This window comes from Notechis scutatus, chromosome Z (genome assembly GCF_049901735.1).
Source record: "Notechis scutatus isolate UNSWTSFEM ecotype Mainland chromosome Z, rNotScu1.2, whole genome shotgun sequence".
Taxonomy (NCBI): Eukaryota; Metazoa; Chordata; class Lepidosauria; order Squamata; family Elapidae; genus Notechis; species Notechis scutatus.
In genome coordinates, this window is record NC_142025.1 from 96,963,342 (window position 1) to 96,983,427 (window position 20,086).

Consider the following 20,086-nt stretch of genomic DNA (forward strand, 5'->3'; position numbering starts at 1 on the left):
ATACGCCTAATAATTACCTCTTACAGCATAATCCTATGTATTCTTCAGAACTAAGTTCTACTGTGTAAGGAGGCTGACTGCTGAATAATAGCCAACAGAATGGCTGAACAAATGTCAGATCTGTTGCAGGCATGATATCTTGGGTTCTTCTTTTGCTTGTTTCATTATATGTGAAAGAGGGTTATTTTGTTCATTTAAAAAAGAAATAAATTAAAAATGGCAGGAAAACAGTTATTATAGCTATCTCTTGTGGGAAGCTGAAATCAAACTTCAATTAAAAGATGTTACTCATGGGACAATTATCACCTATTTCCCAGCAGTAAGCAATAAAATTAGTGAAAATCTGCAAGCAGGAAACTTTCAACAAAGAAGAGAAGGGTTTTCACTGAATGGATCTTATTGTTCAATGAAATGTTATCGAAAGGCCAAAGTCATTGCTTGATAATATACTGTCTGACTCCCCAATTAATTTATCAAGACAACAATGTGCCTGCTTATGTCAAGCTTCCTGCCCTATTCTTTTAAGGATTCTTTAATTTTATAATAATGGAAAGCTTTGCATCCTGCAGAGCAAAGCATCATTCCCAAGAATAGCTTGAGATTCCGCATGAGTCTCTATTTTAGAAAATAAAGTGGGGATGGCTGCAATCCAGTATGTGTTTTTTAAAATATCTCATGTTTAATCTTCCTGTGCCTATATCTCCAGGAATGAGGATGGTTTCTCAGATGACTTGAGTTGGGGGTGGGGGGGAATGTAAGAACCTAGATCATTAGGATAAGAGGAAGACAGAAAACGAAATGGTTAGAAACATCAAGAGGGAGGGGGAGTAAAAGGTAAACAGGAGAGATCAAAAGAATCCAAGTCATAGTCCCATCAAAAGTTAATGAAGTGGAAAGTATGTGTGAGAAATTGCTCCTCAGTTCAAAACCTTGAAGAAAGATTGCCTGAAGAGGCCCTTTGGGGTGGACACTTGATAAAGAGAGTGAGAGAAGCCAAAACACAAGACCACTCTTTGTTTCATGCTGTCTCATTTTATTTCTGCCCTTTCCTTTCCAAAATCAAATCAGGGAGCATGATCCCAAAAGAAAAAGGTGTGTTACCGCACTTTGACCAACTAAAGGTACAGGATGCCCACACTAGTTGGGTGACTACTTGTAACTGAGAAAGTGGACATGCTCATCAGGCTGTTAATGCAATTGTAAGTAGAGTGAAATAAAGGCTACAAAATCACTGACAAAGACGTGACACTTTTTTCCAATAGCATATTACCTGATATGCAGGGGTGGGATGGGAAAAACAGAATGAAGCACAGTGTATTGGTGTGTCACATAACACATTTTCCGATGCAAAATCTGATTTGCTAAAGTACTAGCTCCTCTCTTCTTCAGACCAAAATTTCCAACCTTGTATACTTCTGAAAACATGCTGTCTATACTAGCCTGGAATTACAGGATTTGCATCTAAAGGACATCAAGTATTAAGAAAATACCTCATGTGGCTGTCTTCCTTCCAGGTTCCCAGAAGTATCTATAAGGTTGATTTGTGTAGATTTGTGGAAACAACACATATGGATTTGTGTTGATTCCACAGAGCGGTTAGACTCTTAATTACCTGTCTTTAGGAAGCCTATTTTGGTCCATTGTTTCTTAGTTTTCACCATGGTATGAGGCTGTTACCCTCTACAGAGCTTCAGAACATGACATGAATTTCCCTTAGGTGCTTTCAAACTGTAATTTTCCAGCTGTTTTATCTGGAATATGATATTGTTTCTTTGCTAATATTTTCTCTTGATTGTATACTTTTAGCTTCTTTATATTACTACAAACAAGTCTATGTTATCAAACTGAGGCGTGTAGGAATACTGCTTCCAAATTGAATACAAATAAATATACTTTATTCTTATGTTGACTCATATTGCCATAATAACAATGAAAAAACCATACACTTGTCCTACTCCCTTGTCTGGATTTTTTAATATATAGAGAGTCTCTCTCCCTCTTCCTCTTTTTATTAAGGGAGCGCATGGAAGCGATGGAAAAACAGATTGCCAGCCTCACAGGATTGGTACAGAGTGCATTAATGAGAAGCTCAGATGGAGAGACCCCTAGGTAAGAAGAGGCTTGATGGGTGAAACTACATAACTTGCTGCTTGTCCCCTTTGGCATTGATAGAAATGGTGAACTTCTCCCTTACCTCCTTATCCTGATAAATGCAAAGTAGACATTTATTACCAGACTAGAGATATTTTCAACAATCCAACCCAAACTGGCCAGGTTGCTTTTGTAGTGGATTAAAAAGAGAATGAAAGTCACTATGATATAAAGGGTAGAGTATGGGATTTTGGCCAAATTTCTGTTCAGTCATGAATTATAATAGAGTGGCAAGATGCACTTGAACTTATTTTAAGTGAAAAAATATGGATCTTTTGCAGTTGGTTACCCTAATTGCAGGTGATCTTAAGGGAATAACTTTTGGCCAAATTTGCCCAACTCAACCAATTAGTCCATAGAGTTTCTATTTCAATAACTATGAGACAAAACACCTAGCAGAGCAGTATTTTGCAAAGATTATCTACATATCTCCAAACTCATCCTTCCCACATTATATAGCCCTCTATTCCAAAGAGAATCACAACTGAGGATATCACTTCCTTTACTGCATCAATATCTTGTGAAATATCATTGTACAGTAATCAGCTACCTTAGCTTAAATTGAATTTAATTGGGATAATGGAATGGTTGTTATTGCTACAGTTTCTAGCACCCACATCCTTTTAAAGAAATAGGACAGTGCCAATCCATGCTGCCTTGCTGGTGCCAAAAATTAAAATGAGAATGGGATGATATAGTGAGTATATCTGTATACTCACTGTATAGAGGATAGCCTCAAAAGAAAGGGGAGGACATTCAGGCTTGCAATATTTAGTTACTATAGTTCCAATTAAAGCTTTAGGTTTTACATGGTCTCTGTTTCTTAATCTGATCTCCCTTATGGAGTGACAGATGAGATACAAAATGGTTGCTTTAGCATAAACTCCTACTATTTTTTCTAGTTTGGCAATGTACATATGCTTTCCTGCCCTTTTTGGAAAAACAGATCAACCTCACAAGATATTAATAAAAATCAAACTTTATTTTTTTTTGAAAAATAAATAAAATGTAAACTTTACTTTTTAACATTATTAAAGTGCAAATATTCAGGATAAATAAGATAAAGTTTATGAGATAAAATAAATCATTTTATAGCTTGTCTACCATAAATTTTCTGTCAAGTTATGTGGTAGAAAATTCTAAATTAATATATAGTTTCCAGGAAAACTAGAAAGAACGTTTTAGATCTTTGGGCACACACTGTAATAAAAAGAAAAGAACAAAAGTGAGTGAAGCTCAAATAATGCTACATAGAAAAAATAAAGATAAAAATTAACTTAGTTTTATGCTCATAGACTTATTTACTTATTTACTTACATTACTTATTCCCGAGATACAGTTTCTGAAACAAAAGCTTTCTGCTTGTTTCCCTGGACTTTTCCACTTCTTGTAATTCCACCTTTAATCAAAAACTCAGGAGTAGAATATTAATTATTTTCTCTTCCTACCTTCACTACTCAGCTTTCAACTTTTCTATCTCTTCAGAGAAAGCTTTGTACATTGCCCAGAGTCACATTGATTGAGTTAGGCAGGATTATAAATCTAGTTAATAAATAAATAATAGAATTTTGTTTTCTCTGTGACCTGGAGCAAGCATGTCTCACACCTAAAGATGTAAATTCTACATCTAAGATGAATAAATGTGTTTTCTATGTCTGGCATTACTGCGGGCAGCCTAGAATATTATGAATGCAAGTAAGCTTCACTTTTAATCATATGCACAAATCAAACACTATTTACAGTATAATAATTTTTACTCCCATCTAAACATCTGAAACCTAAAAATGTTTTGGAATATCTATGTCTTGTTTGTCATTACAGTGAGAAAACAGAAGGGACCAATGGAGGAACACCTCCATCAGCACGTAAGTGAGCATTTGAAATCCCATCCTCAAATCTGACTTATCCCAAGAAAAAGAAATCATCTTAGGTTCAATAATGGAGCAGTAAAATCAGAAGTAAATTCCAATTGTAGTTGTTTTATCTGAAACAAGAAGAAATATACTAAAATATAGGTGGACTTTAGAGTTCGGAAGTTTTCATGAAAATCTCCCACCATTCCATTGTATTCTTTTTCTTTTTGCTTTTCTGTTGTAAATTATAGAAACCTGTAGGCTCTTCTCATATTCATTGGTATTTTTTCCATTTTGAGGGCTGTCTAGAACAAAATGGAAGCAAGAATTTGACTTCACTCTGGGTTCAACTTCTTAATGATGCCCCATAGCTGAATGGATTTGAACCATGATATTAAAAATGCAGTTTAAAGTGAGGGAAGTTGTTCTTACCTTAAAAATAAATTGGCTTTGTTACAAAGATAAACTGAGATAAGATAGTTTCACATAACTATCAGGCCCGTCTCCATTCTGGTGTGAAAGAAAAGTATTAGATAAATGATGGGAAGCCAATAATGAAGTCCACAGCTCTCTGCATTCTTGGAGTTGCTGAAAAAATAACCAATTTGTGGTAAAAATTGAAGTCACTACCTTAATAGTATGCTGTATTCATGCAGAGGGTGTTACTCAAGATATTGTTTTCTCTTTGATAACAATTTTATAATGCTTTGAAGTGAAAGTTACAGGATTTGTGTTTTTTTCCCAAGCTTGATACAGTATTTTAATGACATAATCCTCTTTTTTCCCCCCAATTTCTATGGATTATTACACGTTTCTGGTATTTTTCTCTGTTTCAGCCCCAAGCAAGAGCAATGTAGGAACTCCAGTTCCTGGACCACCACCCACATCCACCACTGGTACACCAGCTGGGCAGCCTACCGCTATCACCCGTCTGCACATGCAGCTACATCTCCATGACTTGCAGCAGAATGCCAGTGAACTCCGCAACCAGCTGCACCAACTCAAGAAGCTGCAGGTAACCCGAGTTGGAAGGAAAGTTGTGTTTTGCTCTTTTTCCAATGGAGGAGAACATTTTAGAATATTATGTTGGTTCCATGAGGCTGAATCTTTTCTCCATGCATTAGAAATGATGTGTTTTGAGAGCAAATGGTGCTTCATACTCAGAGTTCAGAAGCCAGAGAGTGCTGAATCTGATGCCCAGTTGTCAGAGTATATGCTCTGCATAACACCAGAAAACAAATAAATTAGGTGAAGCAGAAGCATTGCAAATTTGTTCAAATTACTCAATATATACAGTGAATTTATCTTCACTTGATGAAGAATTTAGAAAGGCACTTGGAAATAAAATTATATTATTTGATGTAATCTTATTTTTCACAATTGAAGAATCTTATTCTTGCAAAATTGAAAGACCTAAACCAGAACTTATTTCTTCTTTAAAGGAAAAAAAAATAGTTTCTGGCTAAATTCCATAAAGAGTGAATTGATTTTAAGGTCAGCAAAAACTAATTGTGTCTCACTTTTCTTTTATAAAGAAAAGCAACAGTATTCATTCAATTATAGATGTCCATGTGCTGCTCATTCCTCTCTTCCTACACACAAACATTTTGACTCCATTTAATAAAGTAACCTTTCTCTGTAATTTTCCATTGTTAGAGGGAGAAAAGAAGGGGCATAAAGAACAAGGAGGAATGCAAATTAAATGTAGGCATAGGGAGTTAAACATTATCACATACATATTGCTCACAGAAAATCTTAGTTTAATCCTTGGCATCAACGAAGATTACAAAAGGTTCTCAGTCTAAAACAGCGTTTGCCAACTGGTGGGCCGTGGCCCACCGGTGGGCCATGAGAAAATTTTGGTGGGCTGCAGCATGCTGAGGTGGGTAGATGGGGCAATCCTGCAGTCTCCCTAGCAAACCCGTGTGGTGGCTGCTGCCTTCTGCCTCAGTGCATCAAGGAGGCCGAGCAGCAGTGGGAAGAGTGCGGACTTCCTGAGCTGCAGGAAGCAGCTGCCCTCAGGTGAAGATGTTGCTAGGGAGAGGCTCAACCCCCACTTCCTCCTCGCCAGAAGCGCTCACACACTCAGCGGGAAGGAGGAGGCTTGTAGGGGGCCAGAGGGGCGATGAGCGCTTTGCGTATGAGCGCTTCTGGCGAGGAGGAAGAGAAGCTTCTGGGGGGGCAAAAGAGATTGTGCCCTCCCCTCACAGGCCAAGAAACACCCAGGAAGGGCTCCGATGCCGCGCTCTCCCATGCCCCTGCCCTCAGGAGCTTCTCTTCCTCCTCGCCAGAAGCACTCACATGCTCAGCGGGAAGGAGGAGGCTTGTCAGGGGCCAGAGGGGCTGTCAGCACTGTGCATGGAGCGCTTCTGGTGAGGAGGAAGAGAAGCTCCAGGGTCGGGTTGAGCCTCCCCCTTGCAACATCTTTTCCTGAGGGCATCGCTGGCAGCCGCTCAACCTCCTCGATGCACAGAGGCAAGAGGCAGGAGGTAAAACCAGTTCAGAGGTTCCTTTCACTCCCACCCCCACCCCCTCCAGGTCAGGCCTATGCTGCAATCTCCCATGCGTATGTCCATCTGCTGCCAATATCACCCCTGTTGCCCCACCTTCCTGACCGCCCTCTGATCTTCAGCACGTGGTTCGTCAGAGCAGAGTAGAGGTTGCCTGCTGTGCTGAACTGTGCACACCCGTGCCTGTGCCTGCCGCTCTTCCTGACAGGGACTCTGGGTTTGTGATTGGTATATCTTAACCGGGACCAGGATGACTTCACCTCTCCTGCGGGACTGTCAAGTAGCAACTGCCAGCTCCTTTCTACACACACACCAAGTCTTACCACAGGGAAGGGAGCAGCTGGGATATCAGTGTAGCCGCTCAGTTAGTTCATAATCACCCTACTCGGAGAAGGAAGTGCTGGAGGAGGAGGAGGAGGCAGGAGGAGGAGGAGGCAGTAATGGAGAAGCAAGCAAGGTGTTAAAGGGGAGGCTTCCAGGTGAGGGGACGCTTCCAGTCCAGCCCTCCTTCCCTCCCCCAACTCCAGGCAGATGAGATTCTGCTGAAACGTCACTGCAACTTTAAAAGCACAACTAATATGACGTGGGAAAATACCCGAACAAAGCTGAATGCCATACATGTAAGTACCCGCGAAAACTTAAGAAAACAAATATATATATATATATATATATATATATATATATATATATATATATATATATATATATATATATATATATATATATATAATTTAATTTTTAAATAGTACATTTATATTTAATATAAAAATAAAAAATGTACATTAAATATATTATCTTTTTTTAAAAATTCATATTAGTGGTCCTCAGGATTTAAAAGTCCCTGAGGTCCAAAAGGTTCGCGATCCCTAGTCTAAAACTTTGAAGTGTTGTTGCCCATCAATACTGACAGTAAATGGGTCACATGGATCCATTATCTGAATCCAGCTTATTATTTTTCCATTTCTATTTGGGTTTCTTTAGCTTAGTGATATGATGGGATTTAATTCTAAAATCTTTCCTTGTCTTTCAGACACCATGAAAAATACGATTTCTGATTTCCACACCTTGCCCCAGGAGTTTGCCTTGCTATCTTTTTGCCCTCCATTTTGTTTCTCTTTTCTGTTGACATTTATTCTCATTAGTCGGGCTCACCAAAACAAACTGCCTTGGTGCCAGGTGAGATTAATTTGGAGTCTGCGACACCAAATAAAAGGGCAGATGGTAGCTATGCATTCAGAGCCAGCAATCTGATCTTCCCTCCCAAACTGTGGGAGGTGCTTGTGGTTTTTTTTTTCTTCTGAGTCGCTTAACTCCAGAGATAATTAATAGTGACAGCTTGTTGGAAACTGGAAAGCAACAAACAGTACTGAGGTGGAAAGGCAAATGGCTCACACTCCCACATTTCTCCCAGATGCTTTGAAACTGTGCAACAGATTTGGTGTCCAGATCTGTGTGGATGTCTTCTGTGGTGTCAATCACATGTAGTAACATCATTCCAATGGGAGGATTTCAGTGGTGGGATTCAAATTTTTTTACTGCCGGTTCTGTGGGCGTGGCTTGGTGTGCGTGGTGTGGCTTGGTGAGCCTGGCTTGGTGGGCATGACAGGGGAAGGATACCATAAAATCTCCATTCCCACCCCACTCCAGAGGAAGGATAATGCAAAATCCCATTCCTTCCCCACCCCACTAATCTGCTTTCCAGCTCAGTTCTCCTGTGCATGGCAACCAAAGAAGACCCATCCGATCAGCTGGGACTAGGAGGCAGACAATAGATGGGGGCGGGGCCAGTCAGAGGTGGTATTTGCCGGTTCTCCAAACTACTCAAAATTTCCTCTACCAGTTCTCCAGAACTGGTCAGAACCTGCTGAATACCACCTCTGGAGAGTTTGGTCTGTGACAAATTCATTCAACAAAGGGTGCTCCAAAGATAATTGGCATCCAATCCCATCAGACCCCGCTAGAATAACCAATGGTAAGGGATTCCTAACACATTGGTCAGGGCATGTAAAATTCTATATGTAAACTGCATAGAAATAAGATTAACTTTGGCTATCTGGTATGTTCTTTCATTACTTTGCAAATATAACTAAAAGACATCAAGTTTTATGGAAGAGAGAAACAAAAAAATAATTCTGGATAGCCAATTCAGAAGTATTATTAATGTTAGAAAATAGCACTAGAATATATTATATTTTTTAAAATATTTGTTTTTAAAGATTTTTAATTTTGGAATCCAAATTAGTCTCATAGAAATTGAAACAATTCTAATTATGTATGCAGTGTTCCAATCCAATTTCAGCATGAATATAAAAGTGTTAAACAATAGAGGCTGTCTGGTTTTATTTATTTCAGTTGTAGTATTTTATATGTAACAATAATAAGATTGGATTTCTCTCCAATGGCAACACAGAAGTCTAAATTACAAAGTGAATATTCTAAGCCTTTGAAGAATCATACATTCACTGACTTTGGACAGAAAATAAAAATGTATGTATACACTTTGTATACTTTTAAATATAAAATAAATATTTAGTGATTAAATTTATATATCACCATATCATCAGTAAAGCTACTCTGTAAATATTAATTTGTGTTATGAGTTTAGATGTACATTTAGTTCCAATTCCTCATTTACTGCCTCCTTTACCACTAGTTTTACATTGTTTAGGAGAAACTGAGTAACCAGAGGTCTTTTTAAATGCGGGTACATATAAACCCTTCTTAATTATGTAACTAATTCAATATCCCTTTTGTGTAAATACCATTGGAAAGAAGTAAGTGTATATGTTTGTCTTGCAAATGAATTATTTTATTCAGCATCGGTTTAGGAGCGAAAATTTAATGCTGGACTGTAACAATGTCTACATAGATTTCCTGAAGGAAATTAGATATGCGTCTTTCTTTAAATTCCATAGTTTATAAATGTAATCCTACACCAATGATTGATTGCTCCTGTCTATGGAAGAAACAGGGGGAATTATTTTATCTGCTTTCTACTTTTCCAATTTTCCTTTAATGTCTTAACTATGACCATGGAAACCTATCATTCGGACTGACCCTAGTGAGCCTTATCCTAGATCATAGCAACCTGTAGAAATAACGGGGAGTGCACAAATGCACACAATCAAACCAGTGGTGGGATTCAATTATTTTTACTACCAGTTCTGTGGGTGTAACTCGGTAGGCGTGGCAGGGCAAGGATACTGTAAAATCTCCAGTCAGAGGTGGTATTTGCTGCTTCTCTGAACTACTCAAATTTTCCACTTCTGGTTCTCCAGAACTGGTCAGAACCTGTTGAATACCACCTCTGAATCAAGCACACTCTGGTGGTTCCACAAGAAAATGCCTCACATGTTAGATTGGAGCATACAAGGACTCCTACATGCTAAATAGTGCCACTACACACACACACACATTTTAATCTGGCAAATTTGTGTGCAAAAGCAGTTTGGTTTGCTAGAGCAAAGCAAGTACCATTGAAACAAAACCAAAATCAATAAGAGGAAAGTGATGCACATTGGAGAAGACACTTGATGATTCAGGAAAGTCTCAGATATGCCGCAGAAAAGTCTTTAGATACAGACTCTCCTTAATACATGTTTTTGTACAATCCAATATAGTGTGGCTCTGATAGTAGATAGATAGATAGATAGATAGATAGATAGATAGATAGATAGATAGATAGATAGATAGATAGATAGATAGATAATAGATAGATGATAGATAGATAGACAGATAGACAGATAGACAGATGATAGATGATAGATGATAGATAGATAGATGATAGATAATAGATAGATAGATGGATAATAGACAGATAATAGATAGATAGATAGATAGATAGATGATAGATAGATAGATAGATAGATAGATAGATAGATAACAGATAGATAGATAATAGATAGATAGATAGATAGATAGATGATAGATAGATGACAGATAGATAGATAGATAGACAGACAGACAGAGAGACAGACAGATAGATAGATAGATAGATAGATAGATAGATAGATAGATAGATAGATGATAGATAGATAGACAGACAGACAGACAGACAGACAGACAGACAGACAGATAGATAGATAGATGATAGATAGACAGACAGACAGACAGACAGACAGACAGACAGACAGATAGATAGATGATAGATAATAGATAGGTAGGTAGATAGATAGATAGATGATAGATAGATAGACAGATAGATAGATAGATGTTAGATAGATAGATGATAGATAGATAGATAGATGTGGTCAATGTCTGGAATACTCTACCCGACTCTGTAGTTTCTTCCCCAAACCCCAAAAACTTTAACCTTAGACTGTCTACTATTGACCTCACCCCTTTCCTAAGAGGTCTGTAGGGGGCGTGCATAAGCGCACCAACGTGCCTACCGTCCCTGTCCTATTGTTTCTCTTATTCTTTTATTTTTCTTATATGTACCCATTTCATGTATTCACAACTATGTATACACTTATACTTATTATCTTGTAAACAATTGGCAAATCAAATAAATAAATAAAAATAAATAAAATAGATAGATAGATAGATAGATAGATAGATAGATAGATAGATGATAGATGGATGGATGGATGGATGGATGGATGGATGGATGGATGGATGGATGGATAGGTAGGTAGGTAGGTAGGTAGATAGGTAGGTAGATAGATAGAATTCTCTATTGGCCAAGTGTGATTGTACACACAAGGAATTTGTCTTGGTGCAAATGCTCTCAGTATACATAATGATGACTGCAGTAACTTAGTTACTTCTGATTATTTTCCTGTTGTTGTTTTTTCTCCCTTCCATCCATTTCAGCTTCAAAATCAAGAGACAGTGAAGACCATGTTGCGACGGACAGAGACTGAAATCAGTGTGCGGGTGACCGACACCATGCGCAAACAGGAAGATCCCTTACAACGGCAGCGCACTCTGGTTGAAGAGGAACGCCTTCGCTACCTCAACGAGGAAGAACTCATAACTCAGCAGCTTAAGTGAGGATCCTGTTAAAATGTTCATGTTTATCTAGGGGAGGACTGTCAAACTTCTGGTCTGTGGGCGGGATGAGTCACATGCTGGACATGCCCATGGCCAGTATAGCGAAAAGGAAAAAAATGTCCCAATATGTCACGTGATGCCTCTGTGAGGATGTGAGTGTGACATCCCTGATTTAGGGCAAGGCTGGATAAACACAAATAACTTGTTTATCATAGCCTATGGGGGCTGGAGGGGTGGATTGCCTCTGTATGCTTCTGTTAGGAATGACATTTCAAGGTTAAGTATTCTATGAGTGATATAACTTAATACCATAATGCACAGTTAGATTTAAGATTTGCACTGCTGAGACAAGTAAAACATGGTTGGTTTGAAAGTATATATATCTTGCCCTTCAAGTATGCACCAGTTAGAATGGTAATCAGTCATTTAGTTTGGATGAAGAGACTGAAAAAGAATTTAGGAATTAAAAATATTTCTTCATGTTTAACCTAAACAGCTATAAGTATAAAGGTATAAAGGTGTGCATTACGGCAACATTCATAACCACAAGTGAATGAAGCTTGTGCAAATGAAGCGCTGCCTACTTTTTTTACAAAAGTTGCAATGCACATGAAAGGGTCAAGGCTTTGACTATGTAATTTTGGCATCATCTTCATCCTCTTAGTGTTCCATTTCCATTGAGACATCACAAAAAGTGGGGAAAAAACAGACATTTTCTCTAATTTTTCTGTCTCTTCACCTCTCTCTTTCTGTCTCTCTCTCTCACTCCCTCTCCCTCTCTTTCTCTCTCTCTCACACACACACACACACACACACACACAGAGAGAGAGAGAGAGAGAGAGAGAGAGAGAGAGAGAGAGAGAGAGAGACTATTATATACTTTCCTTTCTGGAAAAGAATCAAATTACTTTTGTCAGATATCTGAACTACTTATTTCAAAAAGCTTTTGAAATTAGACTGAGAGCTGTCTCAAATTAGGTCAAAGGCCTTGAGTAATTCAAGCCTAGTGAAAATAATTCTGGAGGATTCATTCTGCTTCCTGGCTTAAGTTCCTCTTTGTCCTCATCTATTTTATCATCCATATGAAATTACTGAATTTCTCTGGATTTGAGATATTATGACAATGATACCATCCCTATCTTTCTCATTCCCCTTTTTTTATCTTAGACAAACAGTTATTATACTGCTGTGGAAGTTGCGTAGCTTCCTGAATCTAATCATGCTGATGACTTTTGGGAATTTCTCAGTGTGGTATCTTTTTTTAAATTTATCTAATACATGTAACTTGGAGACCATGTTATAATGATTCTACATTACTTCCAAATCTGAGATTTTAACCTTTCAAGTTGTACCTATTTTTTTTCTTTAATGAAACTGAACCTTATTCAGGGGTGGGAGTCCCCAGTTTTTAAAATTAAAATACTTTCTAGGTGTAACTGAAGATTTAGTCAGTAGTTTGCCTGCACTTAATTCATTGCATGTAAAAATGATTTATCCTTCTTTATCAAACTGAGACTGATTCAGCCAATTTAAAAGCAGGTGAATTTCTACGTTATTACAGTTCTATTTTGGTACCATCCTGATTGCTTTCTATATCTCCAAATAACTCTGTCAAATGATTAAGATGTATAGCCTCTGGGGATTTTTAAAACTGGTTTATTATTTACCAGCTTGATTCCATGTTGTTTGTTGTTTATTTTAGTACATACAAAGCACTAGCTTGTTCATATATATGACCCAAAATAAATACAGATATATTTAAGCTAATTCATTCTAATGGACTTGAATTTTTCATTATACTAACAAGCACATTTAGAAGCTCTGGTCACAAATGCTTCTGACCACGACCAAATTGGGTTTCAACCAAAAAATTCACAAAAGTTTTGAATCTGGTCACAAACACATTCTTGTGTAGCGATCAAACATGACCCCTGAGCCAGAAATTCCTAAAACATTAAAAAATGAAGAAATTGCCAAAGTTATGGAATAATTATGACCATGACCAGAGGTTCTACTGTATATAGAAGCCACTTAGATTGGTCCTACTTTTAACTTTCCTCAGGCAAGTGGGTATTTAAGAGTCTGTATGCAAGTTACACCACTAGTTTACCTCATAGAAAGAGGAAAGGTAGAAGATGAAGGCCAGTAATCAGGAAAGAATGAGAAATTAACCTTCTTAGTGCTGTATTGTCTTCTATATCATTTGGAAAGAATGGCAACAGGTGTCTTTTCCTTTCCCTTTCTCCCTGACCTCAGTGTATTGTTTTTGTGTATCCACAGTGACTTGGAAAAATCAGTAGAGAAGATTCAAAAGGATTTGATGCATAATCACAGATTCATTCCCATACAAGAGCTGGAGGAGAAATCCCTGGTACTCAAACAGTTGGGAGATACCTTGACAGAACTGAAGGGTGAGATGGGGCTGCATTTGGGATCAGATAAATATAACAAAATTGGAAGAGGTCTATTCCATGGATGAGATCATGTGTGGTAGCATTTGGTGCCATATTTATCAAATTCAACTGACTCATAAAACAGTCATACAAACAAATCAGGAAAGGTCTAGTCTCATATTCATTTTAGAAATTAAACTGAAAAATTTATAGCTAGGATATATTAAGACTGTGCTGTGATTTGGAATTAAAGGTAATATATATATTTTGGAGTGTATCTAGCACTTTTTTGCAGTTTCATAAATCAAGTGCATATTTTCCTAGGTTTGCATGACAATTGCAAATGATGGCCCTGAGATCCCAGGAAAAGACACGGCTGCTTTTGTCTACTTGTTTACTTTTAGATTCATTCCGGTGTGTTTCTATTAGTTGATATAATGTTCCATATTCAACAATTGCTGACGAGGTTTATTTTCCATATCAGGCATGCTTTCACAGCTCTTTACCCTTAATATTTATTAATGACACCTTCATGTTAAAATAATGTCTAAGTTCTTTAAAAAGTAACAAACACACCAGCTGACATATTTCAAGAAGTGTTTTTTTAGAAACAAGGAAATTATATATTCTGTAAATAGTCTAGATTTTTCTTGAATGCAAATTTATGAGGGATTTTTTTATATAATAATTATTCTGATATTTGCAATATTTGTTATATAGATTATGGACAATCTGGAAGCTATGGATTTTCCACGACATTAGTCATGACAGTTGTATTCTGAAGATGGTTTAAACTAAAGACCTGCTAAGTTCAATTATCCAACTGTGATCAAGCAAATACCCAAAGAATTCACTAGGAAATTTAATATACAATCTCTATATTTTGTGGTTGGTCTCAAGCAATCAGAGATGTCCTGACATTAAAAATGAGGCAACATTTTAAGTTACTATGTGAGCATTGCATTAGATGGAAGTTTCCTGAAGTTAATGCCTCATAAGAGATTCACTTTTTCAGATAGTGAATCAGTCTTGCTTCATTGCTTTTGAGGACTCTTCTGCTTATTCTCTTAAGTGGGATTAGATCCTGGATTCTGTTCCAAAGTCCTGCCTTCAGCTTTGCCAATAACTGTCAGTATATTTACAGTAGTCGTCAATATTCAATTGTAAATGTTTATAATTATTCAATTGTAAATGTTTACAGTTATCTTGTTTCAAAATATCATTTTGGATGTATAAAGAGAAAAATAAGGAGAAAAAAAGAACATGGAGTGACAATTTAATTATACTTTTATATTTGGTTGGATATCAAAGAGGAAAAAGGATAAGGATCATTCATCTTACTCTTTAGCTTTGCATGGTCAATAATAAGAGAAATATAATAAGTTGCCTCCTGGAATATGTTATACATACCCTAAATTACTTCAGTAATTCCCACCCAACCCTGTAGTTTGAATTTGTTGTTTTTACAAGACTCAAGATAGACAGAGAAGTAGACAACAGCACCTAGTCAAAGGGCTGGGACTTTCCCTTATGTCCTTCCAGGGCCTACATAATAATATTGCATAAATATACAGTCTTTCTTTCAAAACCCATCTCTCAGCATGATAGTCTCCCAGATAAAACTCTCATCAACTTTATTTTATGCTCTCCAATTACTATCAGAGAAGTACTGTGCTTGCAATCATGTACATACATCACAGGGAGTAAGACCCATTTTCCATTTTTAATGCATTGTACTGGTTTGATTACTGTATGGATGTGTGGTATGTGTTTACAAGCTTATCTCTATGTGTCTGCTACCTGGAGACAATGATTCTGTACTTCAAGCAACTGGATATCAGTTTGTAGAACTGCTTTAAAAAAATAGAGCCAATCCAATAATCCAGAGGGTAATATACTTTATTCTTTTCTGGTAAATGTCCCAAACATCATCATAATAGGATCAAGAAAGATTACAGAAAATCCTAAGGTTTTTCAAGAAATGTAAACAGCAACTATGCCTTTGGTAAATTATCCAAATGTCAGTCTCATTTCCACCATTTCCAAATATTTCCCTCTCCCCTTTCATATTTTGACTTGTAAATGTCAAAAAGCAGCTTGACAGCATTTTGTTTTCTAACATTTCTCACTGGGCCTTTTATTGTCCGTTTTGCCAAGTTTTTGACATTTAAAACAAAATAAAAGGAAAGTGGCGCAGATATATTTCATGATTCACCAAAGATTTCCCCTTGATAAGATATATGCCTAAGTATAGCCTTAGTAATTCAGGACCACTTTTTTTCTTTATGCTGTACTGGATAGGTGTATTTGGTACGGTGTGTGTGTGTGTGTGTGTGTGTGTGTTTCGTATGACGTGTGTTCCATCAGCAGAACAATTGTGACTTTGCAGTCCTTCTTCATTCCCCTTCATTCCTCAAAACACACTAGTGTTTATTGGGCTAAAATTGACTACTCTCAGGAGATGAAAGATGCTGGGATGGTTGTTTAGTCAGGGGGTCAGTGCTGTTTCACGACAACTAGGAAAAGCCCCATTTCTCACTCATCTGAAGCCTTACCAGTCTGCCCTCCTGCTTCCCTACTTGGCTCCATGCCCCGCACCCCACCCCCATTGCCTTCAGATAAAAAGCTTCTTTCAGCCTGCTCTGACTCCCATGCCTCTCGTTTCCTTCTCTGTTCATTCCTGGCATTGCAGCTAATTTTCCCAGCCTGCAGAGCAAAATGCGTGTAGTTCTCCGTGTAGAGGTAGAAGCTGTGAAGTTCCTCAAAGAAGAGCCACATCGCCTGGATGGCTTATTCAAGCGGTGCAAGGCAGTGACTGACACCCTGACAGAAGTCCGCAAGTGAGTGAGCCCTTCCTGAATGAGAAAAAAGCCCTTGGGATCTGATAGGCTGGGGTATCAGCATTCCTAATAGATGCTCTAATCTATCTTGCAAATGTACTAGCGTACTATTTAAGTGTTGTATTTCTGTCCCTTATAACTTGATGGGGGCTAGTTATTGCAAATGGAAATATATTGGGTGTCTGTGGCCCATTCTCTGGGCTGTATAATTAATTGGAAGACTTATTTTAACACTCGCATTTAGACCCTAGGCCCTCTTATTACTGGCTGGGGTTATACTACCATCATCATCTCTATTACAATCCATCCATGATTGCTTCTTCCTGATGGTCACAGCTTCTCTTGTTCTCACTGATTTCAGAAACGAGTCATCATTCTGTTAATGGTGCTATTCATGCATACATGCACAGAGATTCAAAAATAGCCTCTCCAGGCAGACAAACTACAATACATGAGAAGTGCCACTTTCATAGATTGCTGTACCTGCAACTTTCTTTCTGAAACTCCTGACCTGATTTTAACTCTTTTCCTGGTAGGCAAGTAGATGAAGGTGTCTGGGATTCCTCCAATAATCTTCTCAGCCAATCTCCAAAGAAGGTAGAGCTGGAAAGTGACTTCAGCAGAAGCCTAGATTTTGAGCTTCCCACCAGCCCTCCGACGAACCTCCATGACCTAACTTCTTCCACTGATAGCCTAGGCACAATCAGCTTTGGACAAAGCCAAGGGCAGAGCCACGCATCCAAAAGTAGCAATCCATCCCGGGGCTCAGAGATGATTGCTGCCAAGCCCCATACAGGTCCCGAGACTCCCAGCAAAAAAAGTATGGACAGATCAGTGTCTGTGGAGGTGAGTGCAATCTATATACCTTGAGTACAAAAAAAGAAGAATGTTCCTGAATTTGCATTGTTGTTGAATTTGCATTGTACTTTGAAAATTGATAGTACTTGGACTGATTCTGGGCCTGAACTAGATTTCCAAAACCAGCCCAAAATATTTGGAAGTGTAAAGGAAGGAATAATAAAAACTGTAATTGAAACCATGAAAAGCACAAGTTGAGAAAAACTATTCCAGCAGCAAATGATTTACAAGCACTGGCAAAAATTCCACCTTCTTTCACCTTTTCTTTCTTCCATGTAGATTTTTACCACAGTCAGACAAATATAGCTTCCATTTATAATTCTATCTTTTTCATTCCTCCTTCCATCTAAAACTACATTATTAAGAAATAGAAAAATTATGCATTAAATTCACAAAATTGGGACACACAATATATAAGGTTATACATTTGTATGTATGTATGTATGTATGTATATATGTATGTATGTATGTATGTATGTACTATATATGTGTGTGTTTACACATAGAATTGTGTGCCTGAAGCCTGATGGACTTCAATGACAGTTTAAAAAATCTTCATAAAGAAACTATTTTTCCCATAATTCCTAGAGGTTGAATCAAACAGCACTTTTTGCAGGCAAATCACTCTTCCTACCAGCTTCACAGGAATTGTAAAAGTATTTTTTCTAGAATTAATATCATATACAATAAACAATAATGCAGGAATACATTAGTCTGTACACTTCACAGTACTCGGCTCTATTTCAATCTGATCTCATCTTGGGTTGAAATGTGCCTGGTCATTATTGGCCCATATAGAAAACAATGACGGGACTTCCTATATAAATATATCGTAAAATACACGTTTTTTGGTACCGACTCAATGATTTTTTTCCCTCTCCTATTGACCAGGATGATTTGGAATGTATAAGGACAGAGAGGAGAGAGTCTTAACTATTTCTGCAACTATCCTTTTCCCAGCTCAATTGATATGTATGTTAGCAATTTTCTTGAAATTTTCCAATGTAACAATGACTTTAATTCCCTACTTTATGATAGCACTTCCCAGACTTCAGTTTGGTTCCTAAGTAAGCTACTTCTGTTCTTAGTACCCAAGATAATTTTTCATTCCAGTCAAACTGACAATTTTTCCTCTCACAAATTCAGGATTGCAAACACTTTCTTATATTGTTCCCTGGCAAGAAAGGAAGTGTGCAAAAAATCCAATCCAGGCAAGCATTATTAAAAATTTTACTATCACAAACACAGTATGATGTAAGTTGGGCTGAGAGACAAAGCAATCTTATTAGTAGATAGATTGATAACTGCTGAATAGTAAGGATGGAAAGTAGAATTTTTCTTTTCTCAGTCACTTCTTTAAAAAAAAACAACAGTGTTCTTTATTCATTGTCCTATTTTCTCAAAATCCACAAAGGGCCTCAGCACTTCTTGGAAATCCAGAATTTGTCTATAGAATAGGCCACATAATATAGCATTGTAGAGAAGCCACATTGTGGTTAATACAAACCTATTTTACAGGCTGCTGAACGAGACTGGGAGGAAAAACGTGCAGCCTTGACCCAATACAGTGCTAAAGATATTAACCGGCTTCTGGAAGAGACCCAGGCTGAGCTGATGAAAGCCATCCCTGATTTGGAGTTTGCGGCCAAGCACAAGCAGTCTTCCAGCAGTGGTGGCAGTGGAAGCATTGCCTCCACCCCAGAGCACAAGCCTACCAAACCCCAGCATGCACAAAAGACCACAACCAAAATAGACCCCAATGGCCGCCGGGGATCAGGTAAGACAGACATAAAATTGGGTACAGTTTGTAAGGAGAGGCCCAAGCAGGATTGCAACCCATGAGCAGACAGTTTGACCTGTTGCTTCCTGGACTGCCATCATACAAAAATCACTCCAGTGGAAACGTATTTTCTAGAGGAGAGAAATAGCTCCCTGAGCTCATGCTCCAGTCTTGCTTTATCCATATACCTAATACTGAAAAATAATGTGTTATTTAAAACGGAAAGCGAATCACAACTGAAACAGACAGACAGACCCACAGTTGGAGGAAAATTACAAGAAACGCACATGCCTTTTGGCTAATTCTTGACAGAATTTTAGGGACAATATGGGGGATTTGATGTAGGGGCAACTGTAGAAAATTGAATTAAAGTTTATGCAGTCACAGCACATTTACAAACATAGCATGTTTCAAGGCCTATCTTATAATACATGTGGAAAAACTTGGAAAGTCCTTTGAGAAATAGTTTATTTTTAACCAGTACTTTATTTAACAGCAACAGAAAAAACATGTTGCAGATATTATTATGGTAAAAGTGTAACTAACCTCAGCTTATTTGTCTCATGTTCTAGTATCATAGTTATAATACTGGCACCCTCATGTAATTTGTCAGAAAAGGAATCCATATAGTTGATTTAGTTATTTGGGGAAAGGATTTATTTTATTTTTTTGTGGGGAGAGGTTGCATATCCTTCTTCTCCTTAAA

General features: G+C 37.7%; 1 protein-coding gene across 5 annotated transcripts in view; it reads left to right on the forward strand.

The window, feature by feature from the left end:
• SRCIN1 (SRC kinase signaling inhibitor 1) overlaps positions 1–20,086 on the forward strand; it is a 263,536-nt gene that overhangs the window by 214,438 nt on the left and 29,012 nt on the right. For all 5 annotated transcript variants that reach the window (XM_026669536.2, XM_087947868.1, XM_087947869.1 and 2 more), the window contains 8 exons: positions 2,017–2,109; positions 3,973–4,016; positions 4,841–5,019; positions 11,330–11,505; positions 13,790–13,920; positions 16,595–16,742; positions 17,279–17,588; positions 19,119–19,377. In XM_026669536.2, the coding sequence (XP_026525321.2) occupies positions 2,017–2,109; positions 3,973–4,016; positions 4,841–5,019; positions 11,330–11,505; positions 13,790–13,920; positions 16,595–16,742; positions 17,279–17,588; positions 19,119–19,377 (1,340 nt within the window). The remainder of the gene's footprint in view (positions 1–2,016; positions 2,110–3,972; positions 4,017–4,840; positions 5,020–11,329; positions 11,506–13,789; positions 13,921–16,594; positions 16,743–17,278; positions 17,589–19,118; positions 19,378–20,086) is intronic.